At 41.7% G+C, this 27,324-nt stretch overlaps 1 protein-coding gene across 1 annotated transcript in view; it reads left to right on the plus strand.

Moving 5' to 3' along the window:
* Nucleotides 1-26,143, plus strand: part of LOC118377899 (protogenin B-like) — a 57,102-nt gene extending 30,959 nt beyond the window's left edge. The window contains exons 12-20 of the mRNA XM_052467041.1: nucleotides 5,348-5,443; nucleotides 5,661-5,847; nucleotides 16,776-16,903; nucleotides 17,658-17,828; nucleotides 19,941-20,129; nucleotides 22,224-22,347; nucleotides 22,691-22,838; nucleotides 24,414-24,521; nucleotides 24,662-26,143. Coding sequence (XP_052323001.1) covers nucleotides 5,348-5,443; nucleotides 5,661-5,847; nucleotides 16,776-16,903; nucleotides 17,658-17,828; nucleotides 19,941-20,129; nucleotides 22,224-22,347; nucleotides 22,691-22,838; nucleotides 24,414-24,521; nucleotides 24,662-26,143 — 2,633 coding nt within the window. The remainder of the gene's footprint in view (nucleotides 1-5,347; nucleotides 5,444-5,660; nucleotides 5,848-16,775; nucleotides 16,904-17,657; nucleotides 17,829-19,940; nucleotides 20,130-22,223; nucleotides 22,348-22,690; nucleotides 22,839-24,413; nucleotides 24,522-24,661) is intronic.
* Nucleotides 26,144-27,324: the final 1,181 nt, after the last annotated feature.

Consider the following 27,324-nt stretch of genomic DNA (forward strand, 5'->3'; position numbering starts at 1 on the left):
AAGGATGTCTATAGATTCATCTAGAAGGAAGTTTATAGATTTATCTAGAATGAAGTTTATAGATTTATCTAAAAGGATGTTTATAGATTCATCTAGAAGGAAGTTTATAGATTCATCTAGGATGTTTATAAATTTATCTTGAAGGAAGTTTATAGATTTATCTAGGACGTTTATAGATTTATCTTGAAGGAAGTGTATAGATTTATCTTGGACGTTTATAGATTTATCTTGAAGGAAGTTTATATATTTATCTAGGACGTTTGTAGATTATTCTTGAAGGAAGTTTATAGATTTATCTAGGATGTTTATAGATTTATCTAGAAGGAAGTTTATAGATTTATCTAGAAGGACGTTTATAGATTCATCTAGAATGAAGTTTATAGATTCATCTAGAAGGAAGTTTATAGATTTATCTAGAAGGAAGTTTATAGATTTATCTAGGAAGTTTATAGATTTATCTAGAAGGAAGTTTATAGATTTATCTTGAAGGAAGTTTATAGATTTATCTAGGACATTTATAGATTCATCTAGAAGGAAGTTTATAGATGTATCTAGAAGGAATTTTATAGATTTATCTAGAATGAAGTTGCTCTGGATAAGAGCGTCTGCTAAATGACTTAAATGTAAATGTAAGTTTCTAGATGTATCTTGCAGGAAGTTTATAGATTTATCTAGAAGGACGTTTATAGATTTATCTAGAAGGAAGTTCATAGATTTATCTAGGAAGTTTATAGATTTATCTAGAAGGAAGTTTATCGATTTATCTTGAAGGACGTTTATAGATTTATCTAGAAGGAAGTGTGACAATACAGAGGCGGATGCAAGATGCAAGCAACGATGGTTTAATGAATACAGTTTACAACAGCAACAGGACAGACAGACTGTACTCAGACGGAATCCGACCCAGGGACTAGGCGCATCTTCCAATGATAGCGTGCTGAGAAATCCAGGGGAGTGTGTCCGGATGGGTAGGAAGGAGCACAGCAGATAATCCACACAAGGGCGGCGAGAGAAGAGCACAGACACACGACACAACCTCAGGGAAGTAACAACGATCTGACAACAAGAAACACTGGTTACAGAACATATAAAGGGAAGATAAGTGGTTCCAGCTGGCGCAGACAATCAGGCCGAGATTGGGAACCACGCCCACACAAACACGAGAGAGAGAGAGAGAGAGAGAGAGAGAGAGAGAGAGAGAAAGAGAGGCAGTGGATTCATGAACCGTGACAGGAAGTTTATAGATTTATCTAGAAGGAAGTTTATAGATTTATCTTGAAGGAAGTTTATAGATTTATCTAGAAGGACGTTTATAGATTTATCTAGAAGGAAGTTTATAGATTTATCTAGAAGGAAGTTTATAGATTTATCTAGAAGGAAGTTTATAGATTTATCTAGAAGGAAGTTTATAGATTTATCTTGAAGGAAGTTTATAGATTAATCTAGGACGTTTCTAGATTTATCTAGAAGGACGTTTATAGATTTATCTAGAAGGAAGTTTATAGATTTATCTAGAAGGAAGTTTATAGATTTATCTAGAAGGAAGTTTATAGATTTATCTAGGACATTTATAGATTCATCTAGAAGGAAGTTTATAAATGTATCTAGAAGGAAGTTTATAGATTTATCTAGAAGGACGTTTATAGAGTTATCTTGAAGGACGTTTATAGATTCATCTAGGACGTTTATAGATTTATCTAGAAGGAAGTTTATAGATTTATCTTGAAGGAAGTTTATAGATTTATCTAGAAGGACGTTTATAGATTCATATAGAAGGAAGTTTATAGATTTATCTTGAAGGACGTTTATAGATTCATCTAGGACGTTTATAGATTTATCTAGAAGGAAGTTTATAGATTTATCTAGAAGGATGTCTATAGATTTATCTAGAAGGAAGTTTATAGATTTATCTAGAAGGAAGTTTATAGATTTATCTTGAAGGACGTTTATATATTCATCTAGGACGTTTATAGATTTATCTAGAAGGAAGTTTATAGATTTATCTAGAAGGAAGTTTATAGATTTATCTTGAAGGACGTTTATAGATTCATCTAGGACGTTTATAGATTTATCTAGAAGGAAGTTTATAGATTTATCTAGAAGGAAGTTTATAGATTTATCTTGAAGGACGTTTATAGATTCATCTAGGACGTTTATAGATTTATCTAGAAGGAAGTTTATAGATTTATCTAGAAGGAAGTTTATAGATTCATCGAGAAGGAAGTTCATAGATTTATCTAGAAGGACGTTTATAGATTTATCTAGAAGGAAGTTTATAGATTTATCTAGAAGGAAGTTTATAGATTCATCTAGAAGGAAGTTAGCCTATATGTTGAAGGGTAAGATAGTGGCAGTAGGGTGGGCAATCCTTTCTATATATGCCTCCAAATTGAAGGGTAAAGACAGGGGCTGTCCAGTCAGTACACCCTCTCGATACACTGAGTGTACAAAACATTAGGAACACCTTCTTAATATTGAGTTGCCCCCCCCCCCCCCTTTGCCCTCAGAACAGCCTCAATTCGTCAGGGCGTTGGACTTTACAAGGTGTCGAAGGCGTTCCACAGGGATGCTGGCCCATGTCGATCCCAATGCTTCCCACAGTGGTGTCAAGTTGGCTGGATGTCCTTTGGGTGGTGGACCATTCTTGATACAAAACAGGAAACTGTTGAGCGTGAAAAACCCAGCAGCGTTGCAGTTCTTGACACATTCAAAACCAGTGCACCTGTCACCTACTGGCATACCCCGTTCAAAGGCACTTAAATATTTTGTGTTGCCCATTCACCCTCTGAATGGCACACATACACAATCCATGTGTATGGGGCGGCAGGGTAGCCTAGTGGTTAGAGTGTTGGACTAGTACCCGAAATATTGCAAGTTCAAATCCCTGAACTGACAAGGTATAAATCTGTCATTCTGCCCCTGAACAGGCAGTTAACCCACTGTTCCTAGGCCATCATTGAAAATAAGAATTTGTTCTTAACTGACTTGCCTAGTTTAATAAAGGTAAAAAATAAAAAATGTCTCAGGGCTTAAAAATCCTACTTTAACCCGTCTCCTCCCCTTCATCTACACTGATTGAAGTGGATTTAACAAGTGACATCAATAAGGGATCAATACAGGCTTTCACCTGTATTCACCTGGTCAGTCTATGTCGTGGAGAGAGCAGGTGTTCTTAATGTTTTGTACCCTCAGTGTATATGTGTCCAAATTGAAAGGGTCATTTGAGTGGACAGCCCTTTCTATGGTATATACTATATCTGTCCAAGGTGGAGGGTAGATAGAAGGCTGGAGGGGCGGCCAGGAGGAGGGTAGATAGAAGGCTGGAGGGGCGGCCAGGAGGAGGGTAGATAGAAGGCTGGAGGGTAGATAGAAGGCTGGAGGGGCGGCCAGGTGGAGGGTAGATAGAAGGCTGGAGGGGCGGCCAGGAGGAGGGTAGATAGAAGGCTGGAGGGGCGGCCAGGAGGAGGGTAGATAGAAGGCTGGAGGGGCGGCCAGGTGGAGGGTAGATAGAAGGCTGGAGGGTAGATAGAAGGCTGGAGGGGCGGCCAGGAGTAGGGTAGATAGAAGGCTGGAGGGGCGGCCAGGAGGAGGGTAGATAGAAGGCTGGAGGGGCCAGGAGGAGGGTAGATAGAAGGCTGGAGGGTAGATAGAAGGCTGGAGGGGCGGCCAGGTGGAGGGTAGATAGAAGGCTGGAGGGGCGGCCAGGAGGAGGGTAGATAGAAGGCTGGAGGGGCGGCCAGGAGGAGGGTAGATAGAAGGCTGGAGGGGCGGCCAGGTGGAGGGTAGATAGAAGGCTGGAGGGTAGATAGAAGGCTGGAGGGGCGGCCAGGAGGAGGGTAGATAGAAGGCTGGAGGGGCGGCCAGGAGGAGGGTAGATAGAAGGCTGGAGGGGCGGCCAGGAGGAGGGTAGATAGAAGGCTGGAGGGACGGCCAGGCGGAACAGAAGGTCCCGACAAGGGGAAACAAAGGGGGCTCCTCCCCTCCCCTCCTCTACTCAATTCAAGGGGCTTTATTGGCATGGGACACATATGTTAACATTGCCAAAGCAAGTGAGGTAGATAATATACATAAGTGAAATAAACAATAATAATGAACAGTAAACATTACACTCACAGAAGTTCCAAAAGAATAAGGACATTTCAAATGTCATAGAGTGGTCTACTCTCTCCTCTCCCACAGTCCTGAAGCCCAGATTCTTTCTGTTCTATCTTGGCCTGACCCCTGACCCCTGACCCTACTCAACCCCCCTTGTCCCAGGGGCCTTGGGTCCTAGCAGCTGAATGCTGCCTCTGGCCCCCGCACCCCAGCCCCTAGCCCCAGGACTCCCACCAAGCCTCCTGGTCTCATCCCCCCCATCACCACAACAACAGGCCTGGACACACACACACACACACACACACACACACCACCCCTCCCCTTTCCACTGGTCAATACCCAGAACCTAACCTTTCACACCAAGAAATAAAAGAAATCCTTAACGGTCCCCTAAAATAGGTCATGATTTAGGAGATGGTTAGCGTGTGGTGCGTCACTGAATTGAATTGCACCATTTTTAAAGAGCGATTGATCGGCCCTAAAAATCAACTTCTCATTTTGAAAACGGCCGATCTGGCATCGGCATATGAGTCAGAAATATTGATTCTAGTGTCAAAATCGACTATATAATGTAAATAGAATCATTTTAGCATTAAGTATCTAGCAAGCGCAAAAGTAGGTGTGTGTGTGTGCCATTCTGAGGATGATAAAATATTGAAGTGCCTTTGAACAGGGGTATGGTAGTAGGTGCCAGGCGCACCAGTTTGTGTCAAGAACTGCAACGCTTCTGGGTTTTTCACGCTCATCAGTTTCCCCCGTGTATCAAGACTGGTCCACCACCCAAAGGACATCCAGACAACTTGACACCACTGTGGGAAGCATTGGGAGTCAACATGGGCCAGCATCCCTGTGGAACACTTTCAACACCTTGTAGAGTCAACAGTGGCCAGCATCCCTGTGGAACGCTTTCAACACCTTGTCGAGTCCATGCCGTGATGAATTAAGGCTGTTCTGAAGTCAAAAGGGGGGAGAGACACTGAACTCTGTGTGAGTAGGGAACGGTCAGCTAAGACCAAGAGGTCGTCTGCCCTCCAGCTCATAGGGGCTAACTGAAAAAAGCTAACTTTTGTTCACTTTTCATTTATTTAATTTATTTATTCTTATTTCTTACGTTTTGACTGATAATGGCCATTTCAGATGTGTCTTTTGTTTGCACTGATGTTTTTAATGCGAATGTGGGTCAGTTAGACAGAAAATATAATATATATTTCCACAGAAATTATTTATTAATCTACCATTTATTGTTTTCCAGACCCAAGGAGGAAGTACCATGTGAAACTGTTGGCATTAAGCCTTGTAGGAGATGGTTACCAGGCCGACCAGACACTCAGCACCCCAGGATGTGTGTGTAAGGAAACAGAAAAATCACTTATATCTGTTTCATCTTCTGTTCCTCCTGAATTCTACAGGATCTCCCACTATTCAACACATCTCCCACTACCATAAAAATACTTCTTCGACTTCTTCGATCTGAAGCAATCGCACGCATTTTCTACAGGAAATGTTATTTTGTTTTTTGTGACAAATTGTTTTGTTTTCCATCTGTGTGTGGGTGTGTCTTGTAGCTGTACGAGATCACCTGGTGGCCTCCCCTCCAGCCCCGGACCATGTGAGTGCGGTGGCTAACAGCTCGTCAACGGTGTACCTGCGTTGGAGCCGTCCTGCCTTCGCCTCTCGGAAGGCTGTCAGCTACACAGCTCGCTGCACACCTGTGGGCCTGATGAACGCGTCAGCCATACGCTACATACAGACGTGAGTTCATGACCAATGTTCTGCAACAGAACTGCTCGTGATCTACAAGATACTTATGATCGTCAATAAGAAAAGAGGACCAAGGCACTCTTCATATAATTAATAAATATAATTATAACAAATAATCATTCATAATTATAATTAATAATTATATTAACTAATACTTATAATCATTAATACGTGTATATTGTAATAATTAATCAATACAAATTATATTGATTGATTAATAATAATTCATAATTACAATAATTAATTAATAATAATGAATAATTATACTGGTTTCTAATTATAATAACTAATAATGAATACTTGTATTAATTAATTATTGTAATAATTAATCAATAATAATTATATTAATTGATTAATAATAATGATTAATAATGAATTATATGAAGAGTGCCTTGGTCCTCCTTTTCTTTTTGATGACCAATTCAACCCTTTGACCAAAGAGCCCCTTCTGTCTACCAAAACATACTATTGTTTACCTTAGAAACGCTCCCCTTCCTCCTCCTTCTACAAGATACTTATGATGTTTATACCTGTATCCTGGAGTCTGTTGAGCAAGAAGAATACTTTACTACTAAGATTATTATACTGAACAAAAATATGAATGCAACAATTTAATTGATTTTACTGAGTTACAGTTCGCATAAGGAAATCAGTCCATTGAAATAAATTCATTTGGCCATAATCTATGGATTTCACATGACTGGGAATACATTCATTAGGCCCTAATCTATGGATTTCACATGACTGGGAATACATTCATTAGGCCCTAATCTATGGATTTCACATGACTGGGAATACATTCATTAGGCCCTAATCTATGGATTTCACATGACTGGGAATACATTCATTAGGTCCTAATCTATGGATTTCACATGACTGGGAATACATTCATTAGGCCCTAATCTATGGATTTCACATGACTGGGAATACATTCATTAGGCCCTAATCTATGGATTTCACATGACTGGGAATACATTCATTAGGCCCTAATCTATGGATTTCACATGCCTGGGAATACATTCATTAGGTCCTAATCTATGGATTTCACATGACTGGGAATACATTCATTAGGCTCTAATCTATGGATTTCACATGACTGGGAATACATTCATTAGGTCCTAATCTATGGATTTCACATGACTGGGAATACATTCATTAGGCTCTAATCTATGGATTTCACATGACTGAGAATACATTCATTAGGTCCTAATCTATGGATTTCACATGACTGGGAATACATTCATTAGGTCCTAATCTATGGATTTCACATGACTGGGAATACATTCATTATGTCCTAATCTATGGATTTCACATGCCTGGGAATACATTCATTAGGTCCTAATCTATGGATTTCACATGACTGGGAATACATTCATTAGGCTCTAATCTATGGATTTCACATGACTGGGAATACATTCATTAGGCCCTAATCTATGGATTCACATGACTGGGAATACATTCATTAGACCCTAATCTATGGATTTCACATGACTGGGAATACATTCATTAGGCCCTAATCTATGGATTACACATGACTGGGAATACATTCATTAGGTCCTAATCTATGGATTTCACATCACTGGGAATACATTCATTAGGCCCTAATCTATGGATTTCACATGACTGGGAATACATTCATTTGGCCCTAATCTATGGATTTCACATGACTGGGAATACATTCATTAGGCCCTAATCTATGGATTTCACATGACTGGGAATACATTCATTAGGACCTAATCTATGGATTTCACATGACTGGGAATACATTCATTAGGCCCTAATCTATGGATTTCACATGACTGGGAATACATTCATTAGGTCCTAATCTATGGATTTCACATGACTGGGAATACATTCATTAGGCCCTAATCTATGGATTTCACATGACTGGGAATACATTCATTAGGACCTAATCTATGGATTTCACATGACTGGGAATACATTCATTAGGCCCTAATCTATGGATTTCACATGACTGGGAATACATTCATTAGGCCCTAATCTATGGATTTCACATGACTGGGAATACATTCATTAGGCCCTAATCTATGGATTTCACATGACTGGGAATACATTCATTAGGACCTAATCTATGGATTTCACATGACTGGGAATACATTCATTAGGCCCTAATCTATGGATTTCACATGACTGGGAATACATTCATTAGGTCCTAATCTATGGATTTCACATGACTGGGAATACATTCATTAGGCTCTAATCTATGGATTTCACATGACTGGGAATACATTCATTAGGTCCTAATCTATGGATTTCACATGCCTGGGAATACATTCATTAGGCCCTAATCTATGGATTTCACATGACTGGGAATACATTCATTAGGCCCTAATCTATGGATTTCACATGACTGGGAATACATTCATTAGGCCCTAATCTATGGATTTCACATGACTGGGAATACATTCATTAGGCCCTAATCTATGGATTTCACATGACTGGGAATACATTCATTAGGCCCTAATCTATGGATTTCACATGACTGGGAATACATTCATTAGGCCCTAATCTATGGATTTCACATGACTGGGAATACATTCATTAGGCCCTAATCTATGGATTTCACATGACTGGGAATACATTCATTAGGCCCTAATCTATGGATTTCACATGCCTGGGAATACATTCATTAGGTCCTAATCTATGGATTTCACATGACTGGGAATACATTCATTAGGCTCTAATCTATGGATTTCACATGACTGGGAATACATTCATTAGGTCCTAATCTATGGATTTCACATGACTGGGAATACATTCATTAGGCTCTAATCTATGGATTTCACATGACTGAGAATACATTCATTAGGTCCTAATCTATGGATTTCACATGACTGGGAATACATTCATTAGGTCCTAATCTATGGATTTCACATGACTGGGAATACATTCATTATGTCCTAATCTATGGATTTCACATGCCTGGGAATACATTCATTAGGTCCTAATCTATGGATTTCACATGACTGGGAATACATTCATTAGGCTCTAATCTATGGATTTCACATGACTGGGAATACATTCATTAGGCCCTAATCTATGGATTACACATGACTGGGAATACATTCATTAGACCCTAATCTATGGATTTCACATGACTGGGAATACATTCATTAGGCCCTAATCTATGGATTACACATGACTGGGAATACATTCATTAGGTCCTAATCTATGGATTTCACATCACTGGGAATACATTCATTAGGCCCTAATCTATGGATTTCACATGACTGGGAATACATTCATTTGGCCCTAATCTATGGATTTCACATGACTGGGAATACATTCATTAGGCCCTAATCTATGTATTTCACATGACTGGGAATACATTCATTAGGACCTAATCTATGGATTTCACATGACTGGGAATACATTCATTAGGCCCTAATCTATGGATTTCACATGACTGGGAATACATTCATTAGGTCCTAATCTATGGATTTCACATGACTGGGAATACATTCATTAGGCCCTAATCTATGGATTTCACATCACTGGGAATACATTCATTAGGCCCTAATCTATGGATTTCACATGACTGGGAATACATTCATTTGGCCCTAATCTATGGATTTCACATGACTGGGAATACATTCATTAGGCCCTAATCTATGTATTTCACATGACTGGGAATACATTCATTAGGACCTAATCTATGGATTTCACATGACTGGGAATACATTCATTAGGCCCTAATCTATGGATTTCACATGACTGGGAATACATTCATTAGGTCCTAATCTATGGATTTCACATGACTGGGAATACATTCATTAGGCCCTAATCTATGGATTTCACATGACTGGGAATACATTCATTAGGACCTAATCTATGGATTTCACATGACTGGGAATACATTCATTAGGCCCTAATCTATGGATTTCACATGACTGGGAATACATTCATTAGGACCTAATCTATGGATTTCACATGACTGGGAATACATTCATTAGGCCCTAATCTATGGATTTCACATGCCTGGGAATACATTCATTAGGTCCTAATCTATGGATTTCACATGACTGGGAATACATTCATTTCTAATCTATGGATTTCACATGACTGGGAATACATTCATTAGGTCCTAATCTATGGATTTCACATGACTGGGAATACATTCATTAGGCCCTAATCTATGGATTTCACATGACTGGGAATACATTCATTAGGTCCTAATCTATGGATTTCACATGACTGGGAATACATTCATTAGGTCCTAATCTATGGATTTCACATGACTGGGAATACATTCATTAGGTCCTAATCTATGGATTTCACATGACTGGGAATACATTCATTAGGTCCTAATCTATGGATTTCACATGACTGGGAATACATTCATTAGGCTCTAATCTATGGATTTCACATGACTGGGAATACATTCATTAGGCCCTAATCTATGGATTTCACATGACTGGGAATACATTCATTAGGTCCTAATCTATGGATTTCACATGACTGGGAATACATTCATTAGGCCCTAATCTATGGATTTCACATGACTGGGAATACATTCATTTGGCCCTAATCTATGGATTTCACATGACTGGGAATACATTCATTAGGCCCTAATCTATGGATTTCACATGACTGGGAATACATTCATTAGGACCTAATCTATGGATTTCACATGACTGGAATACATTCATTAGGCCCTAATCTATGGATTTCACATGACTGGGAATACATTCATTAGGTCCTAATCTATGGATTTCACATGACTGGGAATACATTCATTAGGCCCTAATCTATGACATGACTGGGAATACATTCATTAGGACCTAATCTATGGATTTCACATGACTGGGAATACATTCATTAGGCCCTAATCTATGGATTTCACATGACTGGGAATACATTCATTAGGACCTAATCTATGGATTTCACATGACTGGGAATACATTCATTAGGCCCTAATCTATGGATTTCATGCCTGGGAATACATTCATTGTCCTAATCTGGATTTCACATGACTGGGAATACATTCATTAGGCTCTAATCTATGGATTTCACATGACTGGGAATACATTCATTAGGTCCTAATCTATGGATTTCACATGACTGGGAATACATTCATTAGGCTCTAATCTATGGATTTCACATGACTGGGAATACATTCATTAGGTCCTAATCTATGGATTTCACATGACTGGGAATACATTCATTAGGTCCTAATCTATGGATTTCACATGACTGGGAATACATTCAAGGTCCTAATCTATGGATTTCACATGCCTGGGAATACATTCATTAGGTCCTAATCTATGGATTTCACATGACTGGGAATACATTCATTAGGCTCTAATCTATGGATTTCACATGACTGGGAATACATTCATTATTCTATGGATTACACATGACTGGGAATACATTCATTAGACCCTAATCTATGGATTTCACATGACTGGGAATACATTCATTAGGCCATAATCATTACACATGACTGGGAATACATTCATTAGGTCCTAATCTATGGATTTCACATCACTGGGAATACATTCATTAGGCCCTAATCTATGGATTTCACATGACTGGGAATACATTCATTTGGCCCTAATCTATGGATTTCACATGACTGGGAATACATTCATTAGGCCCTAATCTATGGATTTCACATGACTGGGAATACATTCATTAGGACCTAATCTATGGATTTCACATGACTGGGAATACATTCATTAGGCCCTAATCTATGGATTTCACATGACTGGGAATACATTCATTAGGTCCTAATCTATGGATTTCACATGACTGGGAATACATTCATTAGGCCCTAATCTATGGATTTCACATGACTGGGAATACATTCATTAGGACCTAATCTATGGATTTCACATGACTGGGAATACATTCATTAGGCCCTAATCTATGGATTTCACATGACTGGGAATACATTCATTAGGACCTAATCTATGGATTTCACATGACTGGGAATACATTCATTAGGCCCTAATCTATGGATTTCACATGACTGGGAATACATTCATTAGGACCTAATCTATGGATTTCACATGACTGGGAATACATTCATTAGGCCCTAATCTATGGATTTCACATGACTGGGAATACATTCATTAGGCCCTAATCTATGGATTTCACATGACTGGGAATACATTCATTAGGCCCTAATCTATGGATTTCACATGACTGGGAATACATTCATTAGGCCCTAATCTATGGATTTCACATGACTGGGAATACATTCATTAGGCCTAATCTATGGATTTCACATGACTGGGAATACATTCATTAGGTCCTAATCTATGGATTTCACATGACTGGGAATACATTATTAGGCCCTATTTCACATGACTGGGAATACATTCATTAGGTCCCTAATCTAATTTCACATGACTGGGAATACATTCATTAGGCCCTCATCTATGGATTTCACATGACTGGGAATACATTCATTAGGTCCTAATCTATGGATTTCACATGACTGGGAATACATTCATTAGGCCTAATCTATGGATTTCACATGACTGGGAATACATTCATTAGGCCCTAATCTATGGATTTCACATGACTGGAATACATTCATTAGGCCCTAATCTATGGATTTCACATGACTGGGAATACATTCATTAGGCCCTAATCTATGGATTTCACATGCCTGGGAATACATTCATTAGGTCCTAATCTATGGATTTCACATGACTGGGAATACATTCATTAGGCTCTAATCTATGGATTTCACATGACTGGGAATACATTCATTAGGTCCTAATCTATGGATTTCACATGACTGGGAATACATTTTAGGCTCTAATCTATGATTTCACATGACTGAGAATACATTCATTAGGTCCTAATCTATGGATTTCACATGACTGGGAATACATTCATTAGGTCCTAATCTATGGATTTCACATGACTGGGAATACATTCATTATGTCCTAATCTATGGATTTCACATGCCTGGGAATACATTCATTAGGTCCTAATCTATGGATTTCACATGACTGGGAATACATTCATTAGGCTCTAATCTATGGATTTCACATGACTGGGAATACATTCATTGGCCCTAATCTATGGATTACACATGACTGGGAATACATTCATTAGACCCTAATCTATGGATTTCACATGACTGGGAATACATTCATTAGGCCCTAATCTATGGATTTCACATGACTGGGAATATTCATTCATCTTGGATTTCACATCACTGGGAATACATTCATTAGGCCCTAATCTATGGATTTCACATGACTGGGAATACATTCATTTGGCCCTAATCTATGGATTTCATGACTGGGAATACATTCATTAGGCCCTAATCTATGTATTTCACATGACTGGGAATACATTCATTAGGACCTAATCTATGGATTTCACATGACTGGGAATACATTCATTAGGCCCTAATCTATGGATTTCACATGACTGGGAATACATTCATTAGGTCTAATCTATGGATTTCACATGACTGGGAATACATTCATTAGGCCCTAATCTATGGATTTCACATCACTGGGAATACATTCATTAGGCCCTAATCTATGGATTTCACATGACTGGGAATACATTCATTTGGCCCTAATCTATGGATTTCACATGACTGGGAATACATTCATTAGGCCCTAATCTATGTATTTCACATGACTGGGAATACATTCATTAGGACCTAATCTATGGATTTCACATGACTGGGAATACATTCATTAGGCCCTAATCTATGGATTTCACATGACTGGGAATACATTCATTAGGTCCTAATCTATGGATTTCACATGACTGGGAATACATTTAGGCCCTAATCTATGGATTTCACATGACTGGGAATACATTCATTAGGACCTAATCTATGGATTTCACATGACTGGGAATACATTCATTAGGCCCTAATCTATGGATTTCACATGACTGGGAATACATTCATTCATCTATGGATTTCACATGACTGGGAATACATTCATTGGATTTCACATGCCTGGGAATACATTCATTAGGTCCTAATCTATGGATTTCACATGACTGGGAATACATTCATTAGGCTCTAATCTATGGATTTCACATGACTGGGAATACATTCATTAGGTCCTAATCTATGGATTTCACATGACTGGGAATACATTCATTAGGCTCTAATCTATGGATTTCACATGACTGGGAATACATTCATTAGGTCTAATCTATGGATTTCACATGACTGGGAATACATTCATTAGGCCTAATCTATGGATTTCACATGACTGGGAATACATTCATTAGGTCCTAATCTATGGATTTCACATGCCTGGGAATACATTCATTAGGTCCTAATCTATGGATTTCACATGACTGGGAATACATTCATTAGGCTCTAATCTATGGATTTCACATGACTGGGAATACATTCATTAGGCCCTAATCTATGGATTTCACATGACTGGGAATACATTCATTAGGCCATAATCTATGGATTACACATGACTGGGAATACATTCATTAGGTCTAATCTATGGATTTCACATCACTGGGAATACATTCATTAGGCCCTAATCTATGGATTTCACATGACTGGGAATACATTCATTTGGCCCTAATCTATGGATTTCACATGACTGGGAATACATTCATTAGGCCCTAATCTATGGATTTCACATGACTGGGAATACATTTTCTAATCTATGATTTCACATGACTGGGAATACATTCATTAGGCCCTAATCTATGGATTTCACATGACTGGGAATACATTCATTAGGTCCTAATCTATGGATTTCACATGACTGGGAATACATTCATTAGGCCCTAATCTATGGATTTCACATGACTGGGAATACATTCATTAGGACCTAATCTATGGATTTCACATGACTGGGAATACATTCATTCTAATCTATGGATTTCACATGACTGGGAATACATTCATTAGGACCTAATCTATGGATTTCACATGACTGGGAATACATTCATTAGGCCCTAATCTATGGATTTCACATGACTGGGAATACATTCATTAGGACCTAATCTATGGATTTCACATGACTGGGAATACATTCATTAGGCCCTAATCTATGGATTTCACATGACTGGGAATACATTCATTAGGCCCTAATCTATGGATTTCACATGACTGGGAATACATTCATTAGGCCCTAATCTATGGATTTCACATGACTGGGAATACATTCATTAGGCCCTAATCTATGGATTTCACATGACTGGGAATACATTCATTAGGCCCTAATCTATGGATTTCACATGACTGGGAATACATTCATTAGGTCCTAATCTATGGATTTCACATGACTGGGAATACATTCATTAGGCCCTAATCTATGGATTTCACATGACTGGGAATACATTCATTAGGTCCTAATCTATGGATTTCACATGACTGGGAATACATTCATTAGGTCCTAATCTATGGATTTCACATGACTGGGAATACATTCATTAGGTCCTAATCTATGGATTTCACATGACTGGGAATACATTCATTAGGCCCTCATCTATGGATTTCACCTGACTGGGAATACATTCATTAGGTCCTAATCTATGGATTTCACATGACTGGGAATACATTCATTAGGTCCTAATCTATGGATTTCACATGACTGGGAATACATTCATTAGGTCCTAATCTATGGATTTCACATGACTGGGAATACATTCATTAGGTCCTAATCTATGGATTTCACATGACTGGGAATACATTCATTAGGTCCTAATCTATGGATTACACATGACTGGGAATACATTCATTAGGTCCTAATCTATGGAGGTCACATGACTGGGAATACATTCATTAGGTCCTAATCTATGGATGTCACATGACTGGGAATACATTCATTAGGTCCTAATCTATGGATTTCACATGACTGGGAATACATTCATTAGGTCCTAATCTATGGATTTCACATGACTGGGAATACATTCATTAGGTCCTAATCTATGGATTTCACATGACTGGGAATACATTCATTAGGTCCTAATCTATGGATTTCACATGACTGGGAATACATTCATTAGGTCCTAATCTATGGATTTCACATGACTGGGAATACATTCATTAGGTCCTAATCTATGGATTTCACATGACTGGGAATACATTCATTAGGTCCTAATCTATGGATTTCACATGACTGGGAATACATTCATTAGGTCCTAATCTATGGATTTCACATGACTGGGAATACATTCATTAGGTCCTAATCTATGGATTTCACATGACTGGGAATACATTCATTAGGTCCTAATCTATTCATTTCACATGACTGGGAATACATTCATTAGGTCCTAATCTATTCATTTCACATGACTGGGAATACATTCATTAGGTCCTAATCTATGGATTTCACATGACTGGGAATACATTCATTAGGTCCTAATCTATTCATTTCACATGACTGGGAATACATTCATTAGGTCCTAATCTATGGATTTCACATGACTGGGAATACATTCATTAGGCCCTAATCTATGGATTTCACATGACTGGGAATACATTCATTAGGTCCTAATCTATGGATTTCACATGACTGGGAATACAGATATGCATCTGTTGGTCACAGATACCTTTAAAATAAATGGGGCTCAGAATCTCGTCACGGTAGTTTTGCCATCGATAAAATGTTGTCCGTAGCTTTATACCTGCCCATACCATAACCCCACCGCCACCATGGGGCACTCTGTTCACAACCCCCCCACCACCACCATGTTGCAGTGTACTTTACTACTATTTACTTTACTACTATGCTATTGTCCTTTTACATTGTCATTTTTCCGATCATGGAAATTGATATTGCATGTGGTGATTTAGTTTTAAAAGTTAGTAAAAGTTTTACACTTTTACTTCTCTTCTGACACGAGACTGAAGTGCAACATTGTTATTTATTTTTTTCATTGAACCCTGTCACGATTGCTAATATTTATTCTGGGATGTCTGTTTTTCGCCTCGTCAGTACCAACCAGAGTGTGCTGATACAGAGCCTGGACTCCAACACTCGCTATGAGTTAGTGGTGCGTCTCCATGTCGACCAACTGGCCAGTCCCTGGAGCGTGGTTGTCTTTCAGAGGACCTTACCAGCAGGTAAACAAACCTCTTCTTCTCTACTGACGTATCATGTCACGTTTCCCAAGGATAACAAGGATAAAGAGTCCTTCATGACCTATTTATTTAACCTTTTTTTTTTTAAGTGACATCAACAGCTTCCTTCCCAGTTTACTCTGAGATGTTCCCGGGCCCTGCACCTTGATACTGAAGCCCCATGTATATAGATAGAACACATAGAACACATAGAACACATAGAACACATAGAACACATAGAACACCGGTCACACCTGTTGTTGACTCACTGTATATGTATATACTGTATTCTCAACTCTAGCTCATCCTAATATACCTACTACTGTACATACCATTTTCTTCCAAGTGATCTACTGTCTGAACACAACAGGTATTTATTTATATTGTGTATTCGGACATCGTTCACACTCTCGGTTGTTAGACTCGTTCTGACATTTTGTTGTTTTGTATTTGTATTAATTCTGTATTTGCTAGACATTCTACTAGGCGCTGTTGGAGCTAGTAACAGCACCTTTTTGGACGCGACCAAGAAACTTTTTTTAAATTACAATTTTAATTTGAGATGGGCGACAACCAGCGAACCCTTGTGCACACAATAACATTCACCAATCAAAGCCAACTGTACGAGATGACGGACCGAGATCTAGTACAGTTGGCTTTGATTGGGTCATTTAAATATCTTAATTAGCTTAAATGATAATTAATGAGAACATTTAAGCTCATTAAGATATTTAAATGACCCTTTTCTGTTCGTCAGCTCCCAGCCACCCTCCCGAAGGTGTGAGGGTGTCTCTGATTGAGGACGGCACAGCCCTGGTTTCCTGGAGGGAACCAGAGGAAAACAACCTGGCAGTGACGCACTACACCATCCTGTACGCCTCACAGAGGGCCTGGCTGGCCGGATACTGGCAGACACTGCAGAGGGAGGGTGAGTGGAACAGCTAGGTACTGGCAGACACTGCAGAGGGAGGGTGAGTGGAACAGCTAGATACCGGAATATACTACAGAGGGAGGGTGAGTGGAACAGCTAGATACCGGAATATACTACAGAGGGAGGGTGAGTGGAACAGCTAGATACCAGAATATACTACAGAGGGAGGGTGAGTGGAACAGCTAGATACCAGAATATACTGCAGAGGGAGGGTGAGTGGAACAGCTAGATACTGGCAGACACTGCAGAGGGAGGGTGAGTGGAACAGCTAGATACCGGAATATACTACAGAGGGAGGGTGAGTGGAACAGCTAGATACCGGAATATACTACAGAGGGAGGGTGAGTGGAACAGCTAGATACCGGAATATACTACAGAGGGAGGGTGAGTGGAACAGCTAGATACCAGAATATACTACAGAGGGAGGGTGAGTGGAACAGCTAGATACTGGCAGACACTGCAGAGGGAGGGTGAGTGGAACAGCTAGATACTGGCAGATACTGCAGAGGGAGGGTGAGTGGAACAGCTAGGTACTGGCAGACACTGCAGAGGGAGGGTGAGTGGAACAGCTAGATACCGGAATATACTACAGAGGGAGGGTGAGTGGAACAGCTAGATACCGGAATATACTACAGAGGGAGGGTGAGTGGAACAGCTAGATACCGGAATATACTACAGAGGGAGGGTGAGTGGAACAGCTAGATACCAGAATATACTACAGAGGGAGGGTGAGTGGAACAGCTAGATACTGGCAGACACTGCAGAGGGAGGGTGAGTGGAACAGCTAGATACTGGCAGACACTGCAGAGGGAGGGTGAGTGGAACAGCTAGATACTAGCAGACACTGCAGAGGGAGGGTGAGTGGAACAGCTAGATACTAGCAGACACTGCAGAGGGAGGGTGAGTGGAACAGCTAGATACTGGCAGACACTGCAGAGGGAGGGTGAGTGGAACAGCTAGATACTGGCAGACACTGCAGAAGGAGGTGAGTGGAACAGCTAGATACTAGCAGACACTGCAGAGGAGGGTGAGTGGAACAGCTAGATACTTGCAGACACTGCAGATGGAGGGTGAGTGGAACAGCCAGACACTGCAGAAGGAGGGTGAGTGGAACAGCTAGATACTGGCAGACACTGCAGAGGGAGGGTGAGTGGAACAGCTAGATACTGGAAGATACTACAGAGGGAGGGTGAGTGGATCAGCCAGACACTGCAGATGGAGGGTGAGTGGAACAGCTAGATACCGGAATATACTACAGAGGGAGGGTGAGTGGAACAGCTAGATACCAGAATATACTACAGAGGGAGGGTGAGTGGAACAGCTAGATACCAGAATATACTACAGAGGGAGGGTGAGTGGAACAGCTAGATACCAGAATATACTACAGAGGGAGGGTGAGTGGAACAGCTAGATACCAGAATATACTACAGAGGGAGGGTGAGTGGAACAGCTAGATACCAGAATATACTACAGAGGGAGGGTGAGTGGAACAGCTAGATACTGGAAGATACTACAGAGGGAGGGTGAGTGGATCAGCCAGACACTGCAGAAGGAGGGTGAGTGGAACAGCTAGATACCAGAATATACTACAGAGGGAGGGTGAGTGGAACAGCTAGATACCGGAATATACTACAGAGGGAGGGTGAGTGGAACAGCTAGATACCAGAATATACTACAGAGGGAAGGTGAGTGGAACAGCCAGATACTGCAGAGGGGATGCGTGCAACAGCTAGATACTGGCAGATACTGCAGAGGGAGGATGAATGTGATGGTTAGACAGCCAGATACTGCAGGTGGAGGGTGCGTGGAACAGCTAGATACTGGCAGATATTGCAGAGGGAGGATGAGTGATATGGTTAGACAACCAGATATTACAGAGGAATTGTAAACACAGGTGGACCTTTTGGAAGGGGAGGGTCTGGAGACAGGCTTGGGCAGAAGCTTTGAGAGCAGAGTGTTGTAGCTACTGTTTGAGTCCGTTGAGTGCAGATTTAAACCTTTCTGACGTATCTGACCAGTCCAAGATTTGTGTCTGGGGTTTTGGGAATGGCTGTGTTATGATGCATTCTACTCCAGTCCGCTCTAAAAACCTGTCTGCTGTCCCTACAGGAAGTAACACCATGGCCCTGCTGGAGCGTCTGGAGCCTGGTAACGTCTACCTGGTGAAGATCTCTGCCTCCAACCAGGTGGGAGACGGGCCCTTCTCTACTACTGTGGAGCTGGCCCTGGGGCCTGGGTCTAGACATCGAGGGAAGAGCCCCAGGCACTCAGGCAGCGGCTCCTCCTCAGACACCACAGGTTAGTTATGTCGTAGTGTTGTTGGACTGGAGAGTGTTGTCGTTAGTATTGTCGTAGTGTTGTTGGACTGGAGAGTGTTGTCGTTAGTATTGTCGTAGTGTTGTTGGACTGGAGAGTGTTGTCGTTAGTATTGTCGTAGTGTTGTTGGACTGGAGAGTGTTATCACAGTGTTGTTGGACTGGAGAGTGTTGTTGGACTGGAGAGTGTTGTCGCAGTGTTGTTGGACTGCAGAGTGTTGTAGTAAGTATTGTGGCTAGTGGTCAGTGTTGTTGGACTGCAGAGTGTTGTAGTAAGTATTGTGGCTAGTGGTCGGTGTTGTTGGACTGCAGAGTGTTGTAGTAAGTATTGTGGCTAGTGGTCGGTGTTGTTGGACTGCAGAGTGTTGTAGTAAGTATTGTGGCTAGTGGTCAGTGTTGTTGGACTGGAGAGTGTTGTAGTAAGTATTGTGGCTAGTGGTCGGTGTTGTTGGACTGCAGAGTGTTGTAGTAAGTATTGTGGCTAGTGGTCAGTGTTGTTGGACTGCAGAGTGTTGTAGTAAGTATTGTGGCTAGTGGTCAGTGTTGTTGGACTGCAGAGTGTTGTAGTAAGTATTGTGGCTAGTGGTCGGTGTTGTTGGACTGCAGAGTATTGTCGTAAGTATTGTGGCTAGTGGTCAGTGTTGTTGGACTGCAGAGTGTTGTAGTAAGTATTGTGGCTAGTGGTCAGTGTTGTTGGACTGCAGAGTGTTGTAGTAAGTATTGTGGCTAGTGGTCGGTGTTGTTGGACTGCAGAGTGTTGTAGTAAGTATTGTGGCTAGTGGTCGGTGTTGTTGGACTGCAGAGTGTTGTAGTAAGTATTGTGGCTAGTGGTCGGTGTTGTTGGACTGCAGAGTGTTGTAGTAAGTATTGTGGCTAGTGGTCGGTGTTGTTGGACTGCAGAGTGTTGTAGTAAGTATTGTGGCTAGTGGTCGGTGTTGTTGGACTGCAGAGTGTTGTAGTAAGTATTGTGGCTAGTGGTCGGTGTTGTTGGACTGCAGAGTGTTGTAGTAAGTATTGTGGCTAGTGGTCGGTGTTGTTGGACTGCAGAGACATTGGACCTGTCATATCTTGGACTTTGAACAGTTGGAGACAACAAACAGAATATAGTCTCTTACTTTACCTGGTTGTAGGGCTATATACAGGGTATTACGGTACAGAGTCAATGTGGAGGCTATATACAGGGTATTACGGTACAGAGTCAATGTGGAGGCTATATACAGGGTATTACGGTACAGAGTCAATGTGGAGGCTATATACAGGGTATTACGGTACAGAGTCAATGTGGAGGCTATATACAGGGTGTTACGGTACAGAGTCAGTGTGGAGGCTATATACAGGGTATTACGGTACAGAGTCAATGTGGAGGCTATATACAGGGTGTTACGGTACAGAGTCAATGTGGAGGCTATATACAGGGTGTTACGGTACAGAGTCAATGTGGAGGCTATATACAGGGTATTACGGTACAGAGTCAATGTGGAGGCTATATACAGGGTATTACGGTACAGAGTCAATGTGGAGGCTATATACAGGGGGCACTGGTACAGAGTCAATGTGGAGGCTATATACAGGGTATTACGGTACAGAGTCAATGTGGAGGCTATATACAGGGTATTACGGTACAGAGTCAATGTGGAGGCTATATACAGGGTATTACGGTACAGAGTCAATGTGGAGGCTATATACATGGTATTACGGTACAGAGTCAATGTGGAGGCTATATATAGGGTATTACGGTACGGAGTCAATGTGGAGGCTATATACAGGGGGTACCGTTACAGAGTCAATGTGGAGGCTATATACAGGGGTACCAGTACAGAGTCAATGTGGAGGCTAAATACAGGGTATTGGTACAGAGTCAATGTGGAGGCTATATACAGGGTGTTACGGTACAGAGTCAATGTGGAGGCTATATACAGGGTGTTACGGTACAGAGTCAATGTGGAGGCTATATACAGGGTATTACGGTACAGAGTCAATGTGCGGGGGCACCGGTGTCAAGGTAATATGTACATGTAGGTAGAGTTATTAAATTGATGTGATTACTCAGTGTGACATGATTTCTCATGTCTTCCAGTGTTCTCTGACGGCCAGTACCACACGGAGCAGAATTCCATGACCGGGATCATCGTGGGGGTCTGCATCGCTCTGGCCTGTATAGTGATGTGTACCATCATCCTTATCAGCAAAGGCAGATCCAGGTATTTACACAATGTCCATCTTAGTAATAGTCGTCTGTTTCTTCTGTTTCTTCTTCTTCTGTTTCTTCTGTTTCTTCTTCTTCTGTTTCTTCTGTTTCTTCTTCTTCTGTTTCTTCTGTTTCTTCTTCTTCTGTTTCTTCTGTTTCTTCTTCTTCTGTTTCTTCTTCTTCTGTTTCTTCTTCTTCTGTTTCTTCTGTTTCTTCTTCTTCTGTTTCTTCTTCTCCTTCTCAGACTATAGTCCATTTACTCATTCTAATGCTTCAGCCATTTTTGAAAGAACTCTCTTCAAATGATTTTATATTATTTCATATTGTCCCCTAACTTCTACTCTTTGCTCCAATAGGAAATCTTCCATCTGTAAGATCATGGAAGTAGTGAACGGTGAGGGAACCCATGGTCCACATACTGGTTTGGCCCTGGCCAATGAACACCAGGCTGAGAACATAGAGGCCCTGATGCCCATGATGGCACCTCACTTCATTGATGCCAAGGTGAGACATGACTCCACAGACACAGGCCATGAGTGTGTATGTATGAGACTGTATTTATGTCATATACTGTGCCTTCGGGAAAGTATTCAGACCCCTTTACACTATTCCCACATTTTGTTAGGTTACAGCGTTATTCTAAAATGGATTACATTTTATCAACCTCATCAACCTACAAACAATACCCCATAATGACAAAGAAAAAAACGTTTTTTTATTTTATTTTTGCAAATGTATTAAATCGGGTTAAATCGGGTTCAAGTCCGGGCTCTGGTTGTGTCACTCACGGACTTTCAGAGACTTGTCCCGAAGCCACTCCTGCGTTGTCTTTTGGCTGTGTGCTTGTCCTGTTGGAAGGTGAACCTTCGCCCCAGTCTGAGGTCCTGAGTGCTCTGGAGCAGGTTTTCATCAAAGATCTCTCTGCACTTTGTTCTGTTCATCTTTCTCTCAATCCTGACTAGTCTCCCAGTCCCTGCCGCTGAAAAACACCCCCACAGCATGATGCTGCCACCACCATGCTTCACCGTAGGGATGGTGCCAGGTTTCCTTCAGATGTGACGCTTGGCATTCAGGCCAAATAGTTCAATCTTGGTTTCAATTTTGTTTCTCCATGGTCTGAGAGCCCTTTAGGTGCCTTTTGGCAAACTCCAAGTGGTCTGTCATGTGCCTTTTACTGAGGAGTGGCTTCCATCTGGCCACTCTACCATAAAGGTCTGATTGGTGGAGTGCTGCAGAGATGGGAGAAACTTCCAGAAGGACAACCATCTCCACGGATTAACTCTAGAGCTCTGTCAGAGTGACCACCGGGTTCTTGGTCACCTCCCTGACCAAGGCCCTTCTCCCCGATTGCTCAGTTAGTTACAGGCTGAATTTAGTTTGAAGATTTGTGAAAATTCCTTTTGGAATTATTTGTTGAAATTATTTGTTTGTTTTTTGTAAGGTTGGAAAAGCGTTTACGTTTTTTACATTTTTATGACGAGCCTCTTCAGTATAGCTCTAGGAAGAGTCTTGGTGGTTCTAAACTTCTTCCATTTCAGAATAATGGAGGCCACTGTGTTCTTGGGGACCTTCAATGCTGCAGAATATTTTTGGTACCCTTCCCCAGATCTGTGCCTCGACACAATCCTGTCTCGGAGCTCTACTGACAAGTCCTTCGACCTCATGGCTTGGTTTTTGCTCTGACATGCACTGTCTATTGTGGGACCTTATATAGACAGGTGTGTGCCTTTCCAAATCATGTCCAATCAACTGAATTTACCACAGGTGGACTCCAATCAAGTTGTAGAAACATCTCAAGGATGATCAACGGAAACAGGATTCACCTGAGCTCAGTTTCATGTGTCACAGCAAAGGGTCTGAATACTTATGTAAATCTGAAGAAAAAAAATCTGTTTTTCGCTTTGTCATTATGTGGTATTGTGTGTAGATTACTGAGGATTTTTAAAATGTATTGAATCTAGTTTAGAATAAGGCTGTAACGAAACAAAATGTGGAAAAAGTGTAAAGGGGTCTGAATACTTTTCTGAATGTACTCTACGCCTTTATCTGTCTCTAATCTGGTTCTCTCTCTGTTTTCAGGGTGGGACAAACCTGGTGATTACAGGAGCCGGCCCGGTCTGCGGTATCAACCGCAGTAAGAGATGGCACTTTTTTAAGAAGGAGAGATACAATAGAACTACAAGCCAGGTCGGTCTTCAGACACGAACCAAATCATGTTGCTGCTATCAAAATACCAGTCTTCAACATGGAGTTTACAGTATTGAGTATTGGTCATTTGTTATACATTGACGAAACGAACAAATATCTCTCCTCTCCTTCATCTCTAGGCTGAGAACAGAGCACGTCTGTACGAGGCAGGGAAGACCGTTCTGTGTTACGAGGAGAAGGAAGGTGCGCCTGCCCTCCAGCCCTCCAGCCTGCATATCCTGTTTGGGCCACTAGGGGACTTGGAGAGCTCCGGGGGCTTCCGTGAGGGAAGCAGCTCTGGAACTACTGAGACCAGCCACGGAAGTCGGGACACAGGAGACTCTGGTCACTACTCCAACGAAGAGATAAGCAATGAGATGAGCAACTCGTCCACCGCCACCTCAGGCCGTAACTCCAGGCCTCTGTCCTTCAGGTCGGAGTTGGATGACAGCCCAACTCCAGAGACGGAAGAAGAAGAAAAGCCTGGTTTTAAAGTGGAATCTGAGGTGACGCCACCAAGACCTCCCTACCGTCACCACCATGGTCTCCACCAGCCTGGTCATGACACTGTCCAGCATCCCTGTTCCCTCTCGGCTGAGGAAGCTGCTTATCCTGCCCAGGCCACCGTCCAGCATCCCTGTTCCCTCTCGGCTGAGGAAGCTGTTTATCCTGCCCAGGCCACCGTCCAGCATCCCTGTTCCCTCTCGGCTGAGGAAGCTGCTTATCCTGCCCAGGCCACCGTCCAGCATCCTGCCCAGGCCACCGTCCAGCATCCCTGTTCCCTCTGGGCTGAGGAAGCTGTTTATCCTGCCCAGGCCACCGTCCAGCATCCCTGTTCCCTCTCGGCTGAGGAAGCTGTTTATCCTGCCCAGGCCACCGTCCAGCATCCCTCACGGCCCTGTTCCCTCTCAGCGGAGGAAGCTGTTTATCCTGCCCAGGCCACCGTCCAGCATCCCTCACGGCCCTGTTCCCTCTCAGCGGAGGAAGCTGTTTATCCTGCCCAGGCCACCGTCCAGCATCCCTCACGGCCCTGTTCCCTCTCAGCGGAGGAAGCTGTTTATCCTGCCCAGGCCACCGTCCAGCATCCCTCACGGCCCTGTTCCCTCTCAGCGGAGGAAGCTGTTTATCCTGCCCAGGCCACCGTCCAGCATCCTCACGGCCCTGTTCCCTCTCAGCGGAGGAAGCTGTTTATCCTGCCCAGGCCACCGTCCAGCATCCCTCACGGCCCTGTTCCCTCTCAGCGGAGGAAGCTGTTTATCCTGCCCAGGCCACCGTCCAGCATCCCTCACGGCCCTGTTCCCTCTCAGCGGAGGAAGCTGTTTATCCTGCCCAGGCCACCGTCCAGCATCCCTCACGGCCCTGTTCCCTCTCAGCGGAGGAAGCTGTTTATCCTGCCCAGGCCACCGTCCAGCATCCCTGTTCCCTCTCAGCTGAGGAAGCTGTTTATCCTGCCCAGGCCACGGCCCAGTCAGCAGGCTCGTCCTGATGATAGGTTACCCAACCTGAATGCGGCTTATTTTCAGTTGAAGCAGCCCACCTTTCTCGCTTCTTTGCCTCCTGAAATAGGTCCTTGGGCAAGGAACATACAGTTACATAGAGGAATCAGGAAGTTTAAGCTTTAAGGAGGAAATGGGTTTGCTTCAGGTCTACCTCAAGATATTTGTAATGAATGGTGTTGTTTTCCTGTTTCATTTTGATCTTATTTTCAGTCTGTCTGGTTTCTGTCTTTGTGTCAGGTCTTTAGGGATGATTTCTTAGACCCCAACCTCAGCGGGGTCGGAGACAACCGGATGCATCCGGTTTTCAGGGGAACTGGAAAGAGAGACTTCTGCTTTAGGACGTTAACAAGCCGACGTTCCATCTTAACTCCTCCTCCACATTTACAGGATTGGTTGAACGGTGTAGAAGAGAACCCCCCTATTAGCACAACAAAGAAAGAAACACCACACAGATGATGGTTTGTCATGAATTGGTGAAAAGGGATGATAAGCATGTTCAGTGAAGATTGGACATTGGAAGGAGCTTTTTTTTTTTTTTTTTTTTTTTTTTTTTTTTTTTTTACAAAACTAAACTTAATCTTTGTCCGGGAAACCAGTCCTTAATGTCTGTCCTAAACCAAAGCTCACCCACCAATGAATGTGCAAAAGGATGTAAAAAATATATTGGTTTATGATACATTCTATAATGAAGTATATTGTTTTCGTCCATTGAAGCAGAGGGTTGGTGACCCTCCTCATTGCTGATTGTCTACCTCAGTTTCACTCTGACTCTGTATATATAGTACTACCTCATTTATAACAGTATATTGTGCAAGTACCGTATTATACTACTACCTCGTTTTAAGAGTATATTGTGCAGTATTATTTTCCCTGACTCAGGGTAATGAGGTTGAAAATATTTCAAAGCCATGTCGTCTTACCTGCAGGAGTTTATAGTTAGTTTAGTTTAGTTAGTTACAGGCTGAATTTAGTTTGAAGATTTGTGAAAATTCCTTTTGAAATTATTATTTTTTTTTTTGTAAGGTTGGAAAAGCGTTTACGTTTTTTTTAAAAATGTTTATGACGAGCCTCTTCAGTATAGTTCTAACATTGAAGTGCATTAGATACTGTATCACCTGTCTCTATTTGAGTAAGATCAAGTAACTAAAAATTAAACGTTGAACTGGCATTTGCAGTACGGCGTACCTTTAAAAGCTTTAAAATGGCCTTATTACGTGGAAAAGGGCTTTGCAGATGATTGTAGATACAGAGAACCAAAGAAAGAGTAGGAACACGCAAAATAACAGACGTACAGTATTGTAAGT

Source organism: Oncorhynchus keta, chromosome 17 (genome assembly GCF_023373465.1).
Source record: "Oncorhynchus keta strain PuntledgeMale-10-30-2019 chromosome 17, Oket_V2, whole genome shotgun sequence".
NCBI lineage: Eukaryota > Metazoa > Chordata > Actinopteri > Salmoniformes > Salmonidae > Oncorhynchus > Oncorhynchus keta.